At 32.5% G+C, this 16,595-nt stretch overlaps 2 protein-coding genes across 2 annotated transcripts; one reads left to right on the top strand and one right to left on the bottom strand.

Annotated features, from left to right (window-relative positions):
- Positions 1–57: 57 nt before the first annotated feature.
- On the top strand, positions 58–8,796 carry LOC144835960 (elongator complex protein 5-like). The gene is made up of 8 exons (XM_078691099.1): positions 58–223; positions 1,441–1,501; positions 2,928–3,059; positions 6,593–6,786; positions 7,032–7,225; positions 7,345–7,437; positions 7,603–7,703; positions 8,173–8,796. The coding sequence occupies exons 1-8, from the start codon at positions 160–162 to the stop codon at positions 8,270–8,272; spliced, it is 939 nt and encodes a 312-aa protein (XP_078547225.1). The 5' UTR covers positions 58–159; the 3' UTR covers positions 8,273–8,796.
- Positions 8,797–9,835: 1,039 nt separating this feature from the next.
- Positions 9,836–16,545, bottom strand: LOC144835959 (small ribosomal subunit protein mS22-like). The gene is made up of 8 exons (XM_078691098.1): positions 16,390–16,545; positions 16,009–16,142; positions 15,457–15,621; positions 14,926–15,069; positions 14,506–14,589; positions 13,701–13,846; positions 12,716–12,824; positions 9,836–12,294 (listed from the first exon to the last, which is right to left on the bottom strand). The coding sequence occupies exons 1-8, from the start codon at positions 16,532–16,534 to the stop codon at positions 12,187–12,189; spliced, it is 1,035 nt and encodes a 344-aa protein (XP_078547224.1). The 5' UTR covers positions 16,535–16,545; the 3' UTR covers positions 9,836–12,186.
- Between the last annotated feature and the right edge of the window lie 50 nt (positions 16,546–16,595).

Below are 16,595 nucleotides of genomic sequence, written 5' to 3' on the forward strand. Positions count from 1 at the left end.
GGTCATATTTTTCAACGAAGTCGTTCCATTTATTCGATGCGCAACGTTGATTTTCGAGTTAGTTATCTTTAGTGAGTGGAAGAACAAAGAAGTGTTTTATATTCATATATATATATATATAATATTATATATACTTTTGAACCAGGTGTTGTAGATAAAATGGCTACTCTTTTGAGCCAGCTTATCGATGGTAGGGAAGGTTCGCAATTGATAGTTTTAGAAGGTAAGCCCGTCCGTCTTCACTTTCTTAAAAATCCAAAACAACAACCTGCTGGCTGGCTGGATGGCACACTCTAATTGCAATTATAAGTTGGGCACTCAATGGGCGGCCTAGACTCTAGTAGAGGCTTGGCCTATTTTGTCGATATATTTGATTATATATATTTTTATATGGGTAACCGTAACGTCTATAGGTAGGGGTATATCTATAAAATGAATTAATAATAATTAGTAATCGATAGGCTACTAGCCTACTAGGCCTAGGCCTAGCCTAGTTCACGAGTGAAAAAAATGTAGTTTTTTAATTTCCAGATACTAATATATATAGCCTAATCTAATTCAATTGCTTTGTTTTTTTTATTGTACCTTATTTATATACATAAAAAATTAGTTTGAATTATAACTTGTAATATAATAATAATGTAAGTCATTTTCAAATGATTCACATTTCTGTTCATACTTAAATTTCAAAAACATGGTTGAAAATTTGTATTTAGTTTTTTATAAATTCATTTCCTTAAAAATATTTATTATGTAATTAATTTTGTATACATACTTATTCAATTGAAAGAACTGAGAGAACTAAAGGTATATTGAATGCTGTATTGTAGGCTTTATTTGCTGAGAACCTACTTGGGAATTTCCAGCACATTAACTAAACAAAAAACATCTTTGTTTTGCATTTGTTTTTCTTTCAAGAAGTTTTCTTTTCATGAGTCATCGTTATAACATTTTATTCATATGCTAATAATATGGCTCATAGGTTTGGATTACTGTGAGAGTATAAATTTTTAGCCCTACTGTAGCTACATCAATGTTGATGAAAAGGGGAAACTTGTTCAATCACAGTTAGCAACACAATTGAACAAAAACTAGTCCTAAATAATATTATTATCTGTAGTTACCTATTTCATTATCAGTGAAACATTACTGCAGTAACTGAAGTACATTTTACTATTGTTTAATTACTGTATGTTGTTTATTTATATTGTGTGTTTATATTGTATCCCATATTTGTTCACAAAATATATCAATATTTCAACATTTAAATATCAGTATTCAAATCACCTCTGCATACTATTGGCTGTGTACTTAATTAACATAACATGAATATTCAAATGATGTATGCTAATTGATTGGCTGCTTTACTCTATGTCATGTTTACCTGCTGTTACTTTCTATCTGTTGCACCATGTTCTTCTTCTCTCTTCATGAGTGTAGATTCTGTGGCACACAGTGGCCGGGCACTTCTACGCTGTATCACAACTGAGCTAGCCTACAGGTAATTCAAGTCTATCTCTACCTATTGGGTGTCTAGAAAACTCAGATCTACCAAACCAGATTGTGATATCAAATCTAAAGCTCTGTCTCCACTATCAAACTAGTTACATCTAAGAATTGAACTTATGTTCTGCCTACATTATCAAACTTTATAAAAAGTGTGATGTGCCCAAATATGTTAGTGATATGCTTAAATAAGGTAGTGATATGCTTAAATAAGGAAGTGATATTCATGACATCATCATATATGGGCACATCAAATGTTTTTGTCACATAAAGTTTGATAGCGTAGACAGAGATTAATTTCAGTGCCTAGATATCTAACTCTCCTAAATATGGGAAACTCTGATTACTGTACATTGCATGTATTTTAGATACATTTATTTCTTTTCTGTAATTCTCAAAAAACAAAATAAAGAAATCATATTTAAAAAACCCAGAAAGTTATAACGTTTGTGGGAGACCATCTATGCATAATGATGGATTGTTCCTAGAATATGTATCTCAGATTTGAGTTTTTTAGACATCACTACCTATCTGCTTTATCTCACCTTCAAATAACATATTTAACAGTTTTTTTTCTCGTAAAAGTGGGGTGGGGTAGAGGGTGGTGGAAGGGTGGAGGTGGATCATTTATGTAGCATGTACATAAAATATTAGGATTACTACCATGTAGGCCTATATCCTATTATGTATTCAAGCTTTTCAGGTTTTTCTTAAATCAAAATGATAAACCACATGTCAAAGGGGATTTCTTCAATCACTCCTTGCCCTACCGTACTATTGTATACTAAGGTAGGTTCAGCAATTTCAAAGTTGGGGCAGTTTGATTTCTAAATTGTATTATAAACATTTATAAACCTTCCCATCCACCCTACCTCTTTCCCCTTAATAGATTGGTCTTCCCATACATCCCATCTCTTTTCCCCCTTAATGAATAAAAAAAACCACTGTTGTTTGTTGCAAGCAACGTGAAGCAGTATAAATGTGGCAAAGGACGTGTTTCTCCCATCATGAGAGTAACAAGTCCTTTCTAATTTTTCTTCAGCATGGCAGTATCTATTATTTATATTCTAGCATGGGCATGAAAATAACCTCTAAAGAATTTTTTAATTTAATTTAAAAAATCCTGTTTCACAGTTTCCATAAACCAAATGTATCGAAGAGAAAAACAATGAGATAAATAAAAGTTTTCATTATTATTTCTTTGCAACCTGAGCCAGATACATGCTGTATGAAGGCATAATTATTAATTTTTACTCTCTTTCTTTACTGTTTGGTGACAACAAATTACTGTACAATGTAATATAGTTAAATTGTTTATATCTTGGTATATAAATGTTTTAGAATTTGAAATATGTCGTTTTATGCAATTGTTTCGAAGATAAAATGATAATACTGTAGAATCCAATGCTGATTGGTTGCAGGTTGGACCAGGTGCACATATTCAACTTTGACACGTCGCCCGATGTATTCATTAACACAATCGACACAAAGGTGAAAAATAAACTACAATGCCATGATGGATGGACTAACCCGCTTCAATGGAACTTAAATAGGTATGGTTTACTCCAATGACTAATGATAGTAATGATAGTAGTGTAGTAGGGATATTTTGTTTGTTTAATTTAAGCATAGATATAATGTCAAACATCTAGAGAGTCAACTCACAATTACATTACAGCTCAAATAGTTGTACCATATAAGCTTCCTCACAGGAACCATGCCTTCTAGGCTACTCAATTAGGTACCACTGTGCCTGTATTGCGGTGTGTTGAGAATACATTGATAGAATTTATTCCTAAATATGACAAAATTTAATTTTAAGGAGTCACTGCCCTGTTTGCTTTGAAATTCACTGTTCATTGACTCTAGTTCACTCTCTAAAAGTAATATCTCTATGGTTTTACCATTATGTATTCTTATATGATGTTATACAAAACTTTCATTTGAGAAGTCCCTGCCCTGTTTCTATTCTCTATTTGGTGGCTCATAGTTGACTCTCTAAAAGTAATATCTCTATGGTTTTACCATATGTATTCTTATATGATGTTATAAGAAAATTTCATTTTGAGAAGTCCCTGCCCTTTTCGCTTCTATTCTCCGTTTGGTGCCTCTAGTTGACTATCTAAAAGTAATATCTCTATGGTTTTACTTAGATTAATGAAGCGAAAGAGATGTTTTTTGGCAGTTTTTGAAAAAATATACTGTAGTAATAGTATACTATTGGAGCTGTAGCTTGGTGGTTCATGTGCATTCCTTCCAATCCCAAGGTCCAGGGTTCAATCCTGACCTAGTGCAAGGGTTGTAACAACTCTTTCAACTCAACTCCCTAAGCCTCAAATGAGACTTAGTTTATTATAAGGACGATATTATTGAAAACCAGTATTTGGCGAGTCTGTGCTCGCTGTTAGATGCGTATGAAAAAAACGGGTATTGCTAAACTGCGCAAACTGCGCAAACACTGCGCAAACTGCGCAAACACTGCGCAAACAACAAAAAAAGCTGCGCAAACCTCCTTCAAAACAATTATTATTGATTAGAACACAACTAGAACTATATAGGGAGACAATTTATGAGAAAAAAAATTTGAAATTCCTTTAAGTTTGCCTTTTTTTGGGTGAAAAACTTCAATTTTTGGGAAAATTACTGATTTCACAGCGCAAACAACAAAAAAAGCTGCGCAAACCTCCTTCAAAACAATTAATATTGATAGAACACAACTAGAACTATATAGGGAGACAATTTAAGGGAAAACAAATTTGAAATTCCTTTAAGTTTGCCTTTTTTTGGGTGAAAAACTTCAATTTTTGGGAAAATTACTGATTTCACAGCGCAAACAAAAAAAAAAGCTGCGCAAACCTCCTTTAAATCAATTAATATTGATAAAAACACAACTAGAACTATATAGGGAGACAATTTATGAGAAAAAAAATTTGAAATTCCTTTAAGTTTGCCTTTTTTTTGGGTGAAAAACTTCAATTTTTAGGAAAATTACTGATTTCACAGCGCAAACAACAAAAAAAGCTGCGCAAACCTCCTTTAAATCAATTAATATTGATTAAAACACAACTAGACCTATATAGGAAGACAATTTATGAGGAAAAAAAATTTGAAATTCCTTTAATTTAAGTTTGCCTTTTTTTTGGTGGAAAACTTCAATTTTTGGGAAAATTACTGATTTCACAGCGCAAACAACAAAAAAAGCTGCGCAAACCTCCTTCAAAACAATTAATATTGATAGAACACAACTAGAACTATATAGGGAGACAATTTATGGGAAAACAAATTTGAAATTCTTTTAAGTTTGCCTTTTTTTGGGTGAAAAACTTCAATTTTTAGGAAAATTACCGATTTCACAGCGCAAACAACAAAAAAAGCTGCGCAAACCTCCTTTAAATCAATTAATATTTATTAGAACACAACTAGAACTATATAGGGAGACAATTTATGGGAACAAAATTGAAATTGCTGTATTAGTTTGCCTTTTTTTGGGAGAAAAACTTTAATTTTTTTGCGAAAATTACAGATTTCACAGATTCAAAGGTTTGCGCAAACCCCATAAAAAGCTGCGCAAACCTCCTTCAAATCAATTAATATTGATTAGATAACAACTAGAACTATATAGCGAGACAATTTATGGAAAAACAATTTGAAATTGCTGTAAGTTTGCCTGTTTTTTTTAAATAAAAAATTTAAATTACAGATTTCACAGATTTCAAGGTTTGCGCACACTGCGCAAACACCAAAAAAAGCTGCGCAAACCTCCTTCAAACCAATTAATATTGATAAGAACACAACTAGAACTATATAGGAAGACAATTTATGAAAAAACAATATTGAAATTCCTGTAAGTTTGCCTTTGTTTGGGTAAAACAATTTTTGGGAAAATTACAGATTTCACAACGCAAACTTTAAAAAAAAACAGAAACAAGAAAATTTTTTTTTTTTAAAATATAACTTTATTTAATGAAATGTTTCGCAATTATTTACCTTCAAGGTTTTTTTATAACATTCTACTGTATTTCCAAATCAACATCATGTAGGTTTGCGCAGGGTTTTTTTTGGTTTGCGCAATTTACACTGTAAAATCTGACATTTTACCCAAAAAATGATGTTTTTCGCCCCAAAAAAAGGCCAACTTACAGCAATTTCATATTTTTTTTTTTCATAAATTACTTGCCATGATAGTCCTAGTCATGATAGAACCAATAATAAGTGATTTGGAAGAGGTTTGCGCAGGTTTTTTTTTGGTTTGTGCGATTTACACTGTAAAATCTGACATTTCACCCAAAAAATTATGTTTTTCGCCCAAAAAAAAGCCAACTTACAGCAATTTCATAATTTTTTTTTCATAAATTACTTGCTATGATAGTCCTAGTCATGATAGAACCAATAATAAGTGATTTGGAAGAGGTTTGCGCAGGTTTTTTTTGGTTTGCGTGATTTACACTGTAAAATCTGACATTTCACCCAAAAAAAATGATGTTTTTCGCCCAAAAAAAAGCCAACTTACAGCAATTTCATAATTTTTTTTTCATAAATTACTTGCTATGATAGTCCTAGTCATGATAGAAACAATAATAAGCCATTTGAAGGAGGTTTGCGCAGTGTTTTTTTAGGTTTGCGCGATTTACACTGGAAAATCTGACATTTCACCCAAAAAATTATGTTTTTCGCCCAAAAAAAAGCCAACTTACAGCAATTTCATAATTTTTTTTTCATAAATTACTTGCTATGATAGTCCTAGTCATGATAGAACCAATAATAAGTGATTTGGAAGAGGTTTGCACAGGTTTTTTTTGGTTTGCGCGATTTACACTGTAAAATCTGACATTTCACCCGAAAAATGATGTTTTTCGCCCAAAAAAAGCCAACTTACAGCAATTTCATAATTTTTTTTTCATAAATTACTTGCTATGATAGTCCTAGTCATGATAGAAACAATAATAAGCCATTTGGAGGAGGTTTGCGCAGGGTTTTTTTTGGTTTGCGCTTGGTTTGCGCTGTTTGCGCTTGGTTTGCGCAGTTTGCGCAGTTTAGCAATACCCGAAAAAAACATTTTAAAAAATTAAACAAATTTTCTTCACAGCACCAATTACAGACACAACAGTTTAGATATAAGCACCTCTGAAGACGTCTTTATGAGGAATGTAAAGAAGTGTAACCGAGATGACAGTAAAAGGGTTTGCGTTGTGGTTGATTCTCTTAGCCCGGTACTCCTTCGCAAATCCCCGACGTACGTGTTTAATGGTTTGCATCGATTAATCAACACCAATGATTTAGGCAAGTTGAAGAAAATAATTGTTTTTAAAAATATCGATTGTGAAATATTTTATTTGTCATGCATGAATACATTTCATTATTGGTAACTCACCAAAAAAAACAATCTAGAATTTGTACTATACTAACTATACATTTACTACATAAATTATATGTACCCAACAAAGTGTCCCCTTAATAGGGGTGTTCCTACAATATTGCTATAATGTAATATGAAAAATAACATTTTTCTTTAAACTTCATTTTAGGTTTTGAAGTATGTTTAGTAGTGTGTCTTGTTCACAAAGATGTTCACGATGAGAGCGCCCTCTGTGCGTTAGAACACCTGGCGTCTACAATCCTAACGGTTTCCTCGTATATGTCAATAATGCCTTTAAATGAAGCGCCCTTGGGTATTTGTAACATTGTACATAAACGCAGAACTGGAAAAGTATTTAAGAAGGTAAATATTTTGATCAAACTTAAGATATTTAGCAAGTTTTGCATTATTAAATTTTTTTTTATAAACAACAAATAATTATCAATAATTTTAAATATCAAAAATAAATTTGTTATTTACAGAAAGAAGGCTATAGTGTAGATAGAGACTACCGACTTATTACATTCCCAGAAGAAACAAAACAGTCCGTTATTAAAATGGAACCACCTGATCAAGTGAGTATAAGCCCACCATGGGGAAATCTTCATTAAAAAAAAATCAATTTTCTTTAAAAATCAATTTTGTCTATGATGTACAGCATTAGTAAACTAATGATGTGTGATGTGAAAAAATTAGAAAAATCTTTTTTTAGTTTTATGTAATTTTTTTTTTATTTATAGGGAGATCCGACAGCAAATTTAACCTTTAATCTGACGCTGCGAGAATCCGAGAAACAAGCAAGAAGCGAAGTGGTGTTACCGTATACCCTTAGTGCTAAACGGTAAGTTTAAGACAGAGGCGGCGCGAACCTATGCAATTTGCACAGGTTCAACAAATCTTCTTAAAACTTGAGGTCCAGTGTACACATCTGGCTCGTGTGCATTTAAAGAACCCAGTACTTTCGGAAGAGTAAGGGATTACCCTGGTATACTAGTCCATGCAGCCCCAGTAGGCTGCAAGTTATTCCCCCATTTACATTTACAAAAAGAATTTGTTTAACCTCATCCCCAATCAGTAGTGAGGCTTTGAATTACGATAACCTAGGAACTAGCTACGTCATGTTAATTTAGTGTGCGCAGTATGCCTGCTCATTTGATTCCTCTACACAGCTTGGCAGATTCTAGGTCCAGACGATGACCTATGACACGATATATGTAGGTCCTTAGGCCATCAAAAATCCATAGCTTCCTAATAAATGCTTCCCTATGTTGCTGAAATTTAACTTTGATTATCTTAATTTTTTTTTTCAGGAAAGCAAATGAATTAAATCCTGGAGGGAGGATTTACTATGAACCGGATGAAGCAGACGACTTTGACGATGAGGATCCAGATGATGATTTAGACATCTAAAGGGGCGGAGCCAATGAATGTCAATCACTGACCTCCTTAACCAACACCAGTACTCGATTTATATATTCTCCATTTTCTAAGCTGGATCTTGGAATGCAATAAGAAACTGTTTCGTATATATTATTTAGGACCAACTAAACTATTAGTATTAAGTATTGCTTTTTTTTGTTTTTGTTTTGTAAATAATGTTTGTAAAGTAAAAATCTGTAGAAATGTATTCATTTTAAAGGAGTAGCATTTCACCATTTTATTAAGCATAAACTTTTATAAAAAAAAATGCAAGTACACAAAAAAAATCATTAGTTATTTTTAAGAGAAACTGGAAATACATTCAAGAGGGAGTATTATTATAATTTGATAAAACTTTAAAAAATGTTCTTGAATGCAAATGGTATTGTAAGTGATTTTGGGGACAGAGAAGGAATAGAATTACTGTAGTGCTCACTATCAATTTAGGTATACAAAAAAAAAAGTTTTTAAACTCAGAAAAGTAGAAAAATAAAATTGTTGACTAACATACTGAATTTCACTGGTAACTCGGCATTAATTTATATTGTATGCCCAATTAAATTAAATTCTGCTTTTTTTGGCTAAAATCCTGAACAATTCATCTCTAATGGTGCTTTCACACAAGACCCAACATTTTCAGATAGAAGATATGCTGCTTGATTGGCTAAAAACCTGCAACAATCCATCTATAAAGGTGCTTTCACACCAAACCCAACATTTTTAGATAGAAGATATGCTGCCTAATTGGCTAAAAACCTGCAACAATCCATCTATAAAGGTGCTTTCACACCAAACTTAAAATAGACTTATTTAGCCTTCATACCCCAGACACCATTGTATAAAATAGACTTATTTAACCTTCATACCCGAGACACCTTTTATATAAAATAGACTTATTTAGTCTTCATACCCCAGACATCTTTATATAAAATAGACTTATTTAGTCTTCATGCCCAGACACCTTTTATATAAAATAGACTTACTTAGCCTTCATGCCCAGACACCTTTTATATAAAAATAGACTTATTTAGCCTTCCTTAAATACTCCTTTTCACAGTGTAAACCTTGCAAAGATTGTATTCAATTGACGATGTCTTTTCTAAAAATTGCCTTTCAATTTTAAAATTTAAAGTAATATTTCCTTTTTATTTTTTTTTTATTGTACATACTTTAGAACTTTAATTTAATGTTTGTATATAAAGTTTACAAAGTTTTTAAATCCTATTTAAAATAAGGCCTGTTTACACTATAAACACGATAAACAACAATGAAAAAAGAATAAAAGTGTCTGAGGTAAAAATATTTTGAATTACATCTGATGTCATGATTAATCAAATTGTATTGTAATCATGACATCACATACTATTTTCATCAAACACATTGTGAATAGTTTATTAATATATAGTTCATAATTCTGGGATGATATCATTTTTTGGGGTTTTTTCTGTAGAAATGTATATTTTTCCTCACACACATTTAATCTGGTTTTGATAACATTTAATTATGTTTGTATTTTTTCTATAAAAGTAGACTTAAATCTTGTATGAACAAAAGTAGCACAAAAAATCTATTTTCTACAAACATGTATATATGATTGTCGTTCGTTATTATACAAATAATGAATGTTTATGAGTGTAATGGTACAAATAATAGTTTAATAGTGTATACTATTGCACGCCATGTGACCCACTATCAAATGACAGGAATTTATTTAGCACAAAAAATCTATTTTCTACAAACACGTATATATGATTGTCATTTGTTATTATACAAATAATAAATGTTTATGATGTAATGGTGCAAATAATAGTTTAATAGTGTATACTATTGCACGCCATGTGACCCACAATCAAATGACAGGAATTTATTTAGGTGCTAAATAAAGTGCTTTGTGTAAACAGTAGTCAAAATAACAATGGACAAACGAGTGTCCAGTTGTAATGTACTCTGTAGTGCTTTATTTTACTCTTAGAAAATCATAATTAGCCAATCAGATCTAAGTAATGTAATTATAAACTTGTCTAATTGGGTGAAAAAAATCAGGAAATAACCAATTGAATTCCAGCCTTGCCTTATAATTTGAACTAATTAACAAAACAAATCAGGGCTGATATTTTAAAGACAATTTAATTTTGATAAAACTGTAAATATAAAAGAAATTTGCCTGATGAACAAATTTGCATTATTGGTGCTTAGATCAAAAGATAAAATAGTCTGTTTCGAGTCCCAGTACTGTGTTATCAAAAATTTGTTTTAATTTTTAAAAACCGAAACAAAATGTCCTTGGTTTTAAGTAAAATAAACACTAAATTGTCAAAATCTTTTGTTACAAATTTGGATGCTATATTTGAAGTGCTACTTGTTTATTGTTTATTTTTTGGTTATCTATAAAGTTTGGTTTCCACTTGTACGCAATACAAGGGCGAAGTTTCATTCTTTATTTTTTTGGTTATCTTTAAATTTGGTTTCCACTTGTACACAACACAAGGGCGAAAGCTCACTGCAAAGTATCATGGCACGATGCATCACCGGACTGTTACCTTTGATTGGTCAAATGATTTGCGTTGTGCCTGCATCATTGCATTCAAGTGGGAACCAACCTTTAACTTACAATGAAAATATGTTTCTAAAGCTCTGTCTACACTATCAAACGTGTTTGCTGTGGCCAAATATTGTAGTGATATGACATCATGATGTCCATATATGGGCACATCACATTTTTGTCCTAAAGTTTGATAGTGTAGACAGAGCTTAAGTTTAAAAGTTTTTAAAGTAAATTTCAGTAAATATCTACCTTGATAAGAACAAAAACATATGTTCCGAAAAATAAAAATATGTAAAGAAACTTCCAGTTGCTTTTTGTTAATAAAAAAAATCCATTTGTTTATAGATGTTTGTTTTGTTTTATTTATTAGTACAATAGAGCTCCTATTAAGGGGACACGTTCGGAACAAAGTGTCCCTTGAATAGGGGTTGGTTGCAGTGTAAAACATATCTTGCTCTTCATACTATACTTCACTCATGTATAAACGAACATTGCAAAATTCAGCGAGTAGTACGGCTGGCATTTATACATTTTTTTTAAAAAAACACTATCAAATGGGTTGTTAACTTTAGTTAAGATGAGTCTTTAATAGTTAGATAAATTTGTATTGAGAACAGATCCATAACTTATTTAAAACGTGTACACCACATAATCATTTGAGTAGCCACTGTCATGCATCATCTGACTGGTTGGGATAATGGCAAAAATAGTAATACAATAACATTTACCAATACAACATTGAGGTATTACTTTTCCCACTGATATCAAATACAGTGAAATGATTAATATATCCAAAAAATGTGTGTGTAATCCCAGTATTTACTTAAGCTCTGTCTACACTATCAAACTTTATGTGACAAAAAAATGTGATGTGCCCAAATACGGACATGATATTACCATATTTGATACATTTTTTTTGTCAAACTAGTTTGATAGTATAGACAGAGCTTTACAGTATCTATCCCATGATGGGCTTATAAAGGAGCTACTGTAGTTTCGGACCCACCTTATATTTTGGTTCCAAATGTGTTAACTAACTTTATCGTAGAAAGCACACCTTAGGCTTCGAAAGTACTTTTATGATGGACAATCACTTAAAAAGTAAATAAATCCTTTAAATTGATGATTTTACAGACATGTTTCTCGCATACTGTTCGCATACTCACATGTTCAAGTGGCAGAATTGTTTGTTTCTATGGAGCACCAAAATAGCAACTATAATAGAGGGCTGAAAAACTCTGTACAATCCATCTATTTATGGAAAATCACGTTCAAATTTAAATACATTTTGCCAATAATGCCAATAAAAACGATGCGAAACTGCAGTAGCACCCTTATAAATGCATTTTTATTTTAAAATTCAGTTGTTTTCTTCTTGTTTGGCTGTTTCTTCAAGTAATAAATTCTCGTATGATTGTAGAGCCAGCTCTACCTTGCCTGGGTGAGGAGAATCCAACTTTAAATAGGTCTGCAAGAATGGAGAAACAATGGTTTAGAATGGATCCAGTGTGGTAAATAGAGGCCTACCATACTATACCATCATCATATGTGGAAAATTACTTCCATTTATTGTCATTTGCATACAAAATATACATAGAAATTATGTTTGCTCTGAGATATACAAAAACATATAAATAAAAAACTAACAAAAACAATTACAAAGTGTCACATCACTCACATAATTTGGGGGCGTGTGGCGCAGTGTGTTGGACGCTGGATTACCAATCATCATTATTATATGGTATACTGACAATACTGATAAAATGTTTTCTTTGGGAATGTTGTCCTCACCAAGAAAAACATTTCCTCTTTTTTTTTTGGCCGTCCTCAAAAGCTGCTTATGGTGTAGTATAGCATTTGTTGTGGCTAATACAGCATACTGTACCTACCTTTATGATGTCTATACCAGTCAAAGATTTCTCCGTCACTTCTTTCGCTGACATACTATCTGGATGGAGCAAGTGGAATAAACACACCAAATCAACAGCATCATCAATTCTAAAAAACAAACAATCAGTATTAAGTTATTAATCTACTAATAAAATATTTCAGTATTTTTCTACAAGCGATAAACAGAGCACACACAGAAGACATTTCTATGTATGTAGGTGAAACGTTTTTTTTTTTGGGGGGGGGGGGGGGGGGTTGTGAGAAGGGGATATTTTGTGTGAATGGCATGGTATTATTAGGAGATTAAAAAGGCCTTTTAAAAAGTGGATGACATATAGGAGATTTGGTAGGTTATTATAAAGAGGTTTCTAAAGCCTGGTTCCCACTACAGATGCTTAGATGAGTTTAACAATGACAAGTGACAGTAATATAACAATACAATGATAGGTCAAATAGTTGCATCTACGTCCTTGTGTTGCATCTCTTGTGAGCGGTTTATGAAGTCTATGTAAGGGGAAAATGAGGCTAGTTTCAAAATATTTAAATTGTTGTTTTTTACAACTAGTGTAAGTGGAAAAGGGAAAGTTGAGGGGAAACGAAAAAGAGGAAGACAGAGACTCAGATGGATTGATGGTATAAGTGGTGCTACAAACCGACCAATAACCAGTTGCTACAATGAAGCTCAAGATCGGCAAGAATGGAGAAACCTCATCAGAATGGTCACGAGTACTCAGATATGAGTAGAACGACGGGGGAGAGAGAGAGAGAGAGAGAGTAAGTGGAAAATGAAGCTATGTGGACTACTAACCTTTGACAGAGTGGAATATAAATGGATGTACACCCTCCCCCTTCCAAAACAATCTCACCTACTTCTAGGACCCTTTAAAGCCGACAGCTAGACGAAACTGTCTTGCAAACGTAAGTTTTATTTACATAACTGGTTTACTATCAAAGAACTACATATCAAGATATTTGTTTGCTTACAATTCTCGTTCTATCATGTCTGTCAGCAATCCATCAATTCTTTTATTAATTGTAATATAATATGCAAGGCCACCAAAATGTCGCGTTGATCGAAGTACGTCATATTTAAATTTATTTTCTATTTCAGTGTATACACTTCTGTGAACCTGGAAAAAATTAGCACAAATGTTTTTTTTTATTTGCTAGTTAAGAACATACCAAACTTGCTTAGCAATTATCTTAAATTTGTTTTAAGTCCATGCTTGGTCAGTTTTCAAAATAACCCTTTTCCTTTTAAATTTAAAAGTCTATTTCTTAGGATAAAAAGAACTGGTTTGATAAATAAAGCACTTTTTAACTAGCTAGAGGCCTACCAGACAGTAGAATCTGACCATCTAAATTAAAAATGCTGTGCTTTGGAAATTTTGTTTTGGCATAATGGTATATTGGAAATATCATATGAAAAATAAATTTAGTTATAAATTATATACCATATATCCTAGGGTATAATCCCACCTCAGGTATAATCCCACTTCAGATTTAATCCCACCCCTATCCCCTGTATAGTCCCAGTATTCAATTTTGGCCTGGATGTAGGACACGCTTCAGTTGAGTTTTTACAAGAAATGCTCTAAAAAAAATGTTTTTCTAGAACCAGGGTATCCCTGGGTATAGTCTCACACCCTAAAGTCGACCCAATTTCGTGTTCTTAGTGATTGATTGATTATATCAGAGAATATACAGTACATACAAACCATTGTCTCACACCAAAGATATAAAACAAAAACAGAGAAATTCAGAAAAAGAATGATTTTATTATTTTTACCCTAATAAAATGCTTATCATCTGGTTCAAACTGTACACACGTTAGGTCCAGCAGTTCTTCATGTCTATCATCGTTTAAAAAGTTCTAAAAAAAAAAACATAGTACAATTATTCAAACATTAGCACTGTGATGGATCCGATATAAATCACAAATATAGCACTGTGATGGATGTCATATAAATCACAAATAAACTTACAGTGCTTTGCTGGATCAGAAATAAATTAATCACAAATATAGCACTGTGATGGATCCGATATAAATCACAAATATAGGGCTGTGATGTACAAGTTACCAACATAAGCTGTTCAATTGCCACAAAACACGTTCTCCTTGGTCTATATTTTTAAATTATTTGCAGTGGATCTTGCACACGGAATGTATGTGATCTACATACTGTACGGGACTTTGACATTGTCATACCTGAATATTTTCTTCTGCAAACATCAATGGTGGTACAAGTCTACGGCCTTCCCTTGGGAAATATACTTGCGTAATTCTATCCCTTTCTTCCCATTTGGCTTTCCGTAATGTTCCGTCTGGCTCTCTCACTACAATAAACCGTTCCTTAAAAACAAAAATTCACAATTTTATAGATAGTAGTAGAACAAGAACTGCAGTGTTTTGTAATACACTATGGTCTATTATTAATTTTAATTCTTTAACCTTTCTTAAGACCCTTTATACTGGTTTATACCGGAATGATTGAATACTTGGTCATTGTACTCTCAACAATCACTCCCAACAATATGATTTCTCAACTTCCTACTCCCCACCCCGCAAGGAGAGGATTTCAGACATTACAATGCAAAAAATTGAACATCATTCTTTATTTTACAATTTTACGCCCTGGCACTCTCACCCCTATTTTAGGGGTGAGAGTTTTCATTCATTATCTGCCACTACTCCCCGCTTATGAAATATATAATTATTCAAATATCAAATAGTAATTACTCGATCATTTAATCCCACTGTTATATCAGTGAATACGTATTTTGAAGTCTCTAGGCCTCTCAATTCCCGATTTTGAGTAATCACTTTATCAATCTCTGTACGTTCTTCCATCACTGGAGGCATGTCAAGTCTTTCTTCGGCTTTCTTCATTGCAATTTGTCGAAACTAAAACATAAAAAAAACAGAAAATTTGTAATCTTATAATTATACCATGGAAGAGTAAACCCTGAACAGATTATACTGTATTTATAGTTGAAACCAAACCAAGTAACTAAACCAGTAAAGATCTACAGTAATCTAGATTAAACCTGCACTGTTAGACTCATGGTAATCAACAGGTTTAGGCATAAAAAAATGTTGGTTGCCCAAGCACGGAATCAATTGAACAGCAGCGTTGTCTAATACAAAATAGAGGGCGGTATAGAAAATTGGCAAATGCACAAATTCGAGAAATAAAAACCACCATAAGTAATACTAATAGCACTAAATTTGATAATTAATTTTTTAAAGCTTTTATTGTTAAAAATCAATATTAGGAAATAAGGAAGGTACCTCTTGCAGTTTTTCTTCACTCATGAGTTGGTACTTTGGTGGTTCTAGTTTCTGTGCCATTGGTTTGAATATTTTTTCCAACTGCATTCCTGTAATTTTTTTTAGTATTTCTCGAACTTTTTCATCTTGAAAACCTAAAAATAAAAGCAAATTATCCTACAGTACAGTATGTCACATTTATTGTTCCTAGGCGCTTGGCAGTCGACCATACCATATCAAATTGACGCACACGATACGATAGACCATTATATATTTTATAGATGCTTTAGGCTCGATCGTCCAAGCCCGGTCGTCTGTTGTGTTCCCCGCCGCAGACATAAAATATGATAAATCCGCTAGGCCTAGCCTACTCTGCTAGGCTAGGTATATTGATTCACTTACCAGGTGTATAATCTGTACTATCTTCTGTAGACGCAGAACATCTTTTTCTATGATGGCTTTGAATTAAAAAGTTAGAACAAACAATGTGCTTATTATTGATTAATGTCTCGTTTATAAAAAGACGTGCACGAACAACTTTGTTCATGTGCGCCGCCATGTTTGTTACCTCATAAAATATAGATGGCGCTAGACTTTATTTTATACAG

The sequence above is a fragment of the Antedon bifida genome, chromosome 2, assembly GCF_963402885.1.
Source record: "Antedon bifida chromosome 2, ecAntBifi1.1, whole genome shotgun sequence".
In the NCBI taxonomy this organism is placed as follows: Eukaryota; Metazoa; Echinodermata; class Crinoidea; order Comatulida; family Antedonidae; genus Antedon; species Antedon bifida.

Bases quoted from the DNA above. Each gene is read 5' to 3' on its own strand.
- LOC144835960 (XM_078691099.1), top strand. From the start codon at position 160: ATGGCTACTCTTTTGAGCCAGCTTATCGATGGTAGGGAAGGTTCGCAA. The intron at 1,502-2,927 runs GTAATTCAAGTC...GATTGGTTGCAG, and splicing joins ACAACTGAGCTAGCCTACAG to GTTGGACCAGGTGCACATAT. The intron at 7,438-7,602 runs GTGAGTATAAGC...TTTTATTTATAG, and splicing joins AAATGGAACCACCTGATCAA to GGAGATCCGACAGCAAATTT.
- LOC144835959 (XM_078691098.1), bottom strand. From the start codon at position 16,534: ATGAACAAAGTTGTTCGTGCACGTCTTTTTATAAACGAGACATTAATC. The intron at 13,847-14,505 runs GTAAAAATAATA...AATTTTTTCCAG, and splicing joins ATGATAAGCATTTTATTAGG to GTTCACAGAAGTGTATACAC. The intron at 12,825-13,700 runs GTAAGCAAACAA...TTTGTTTTTTAG, and splicing joins GACATGATAGAACGAGAATT to AATTGATGATGCTGTTGATT.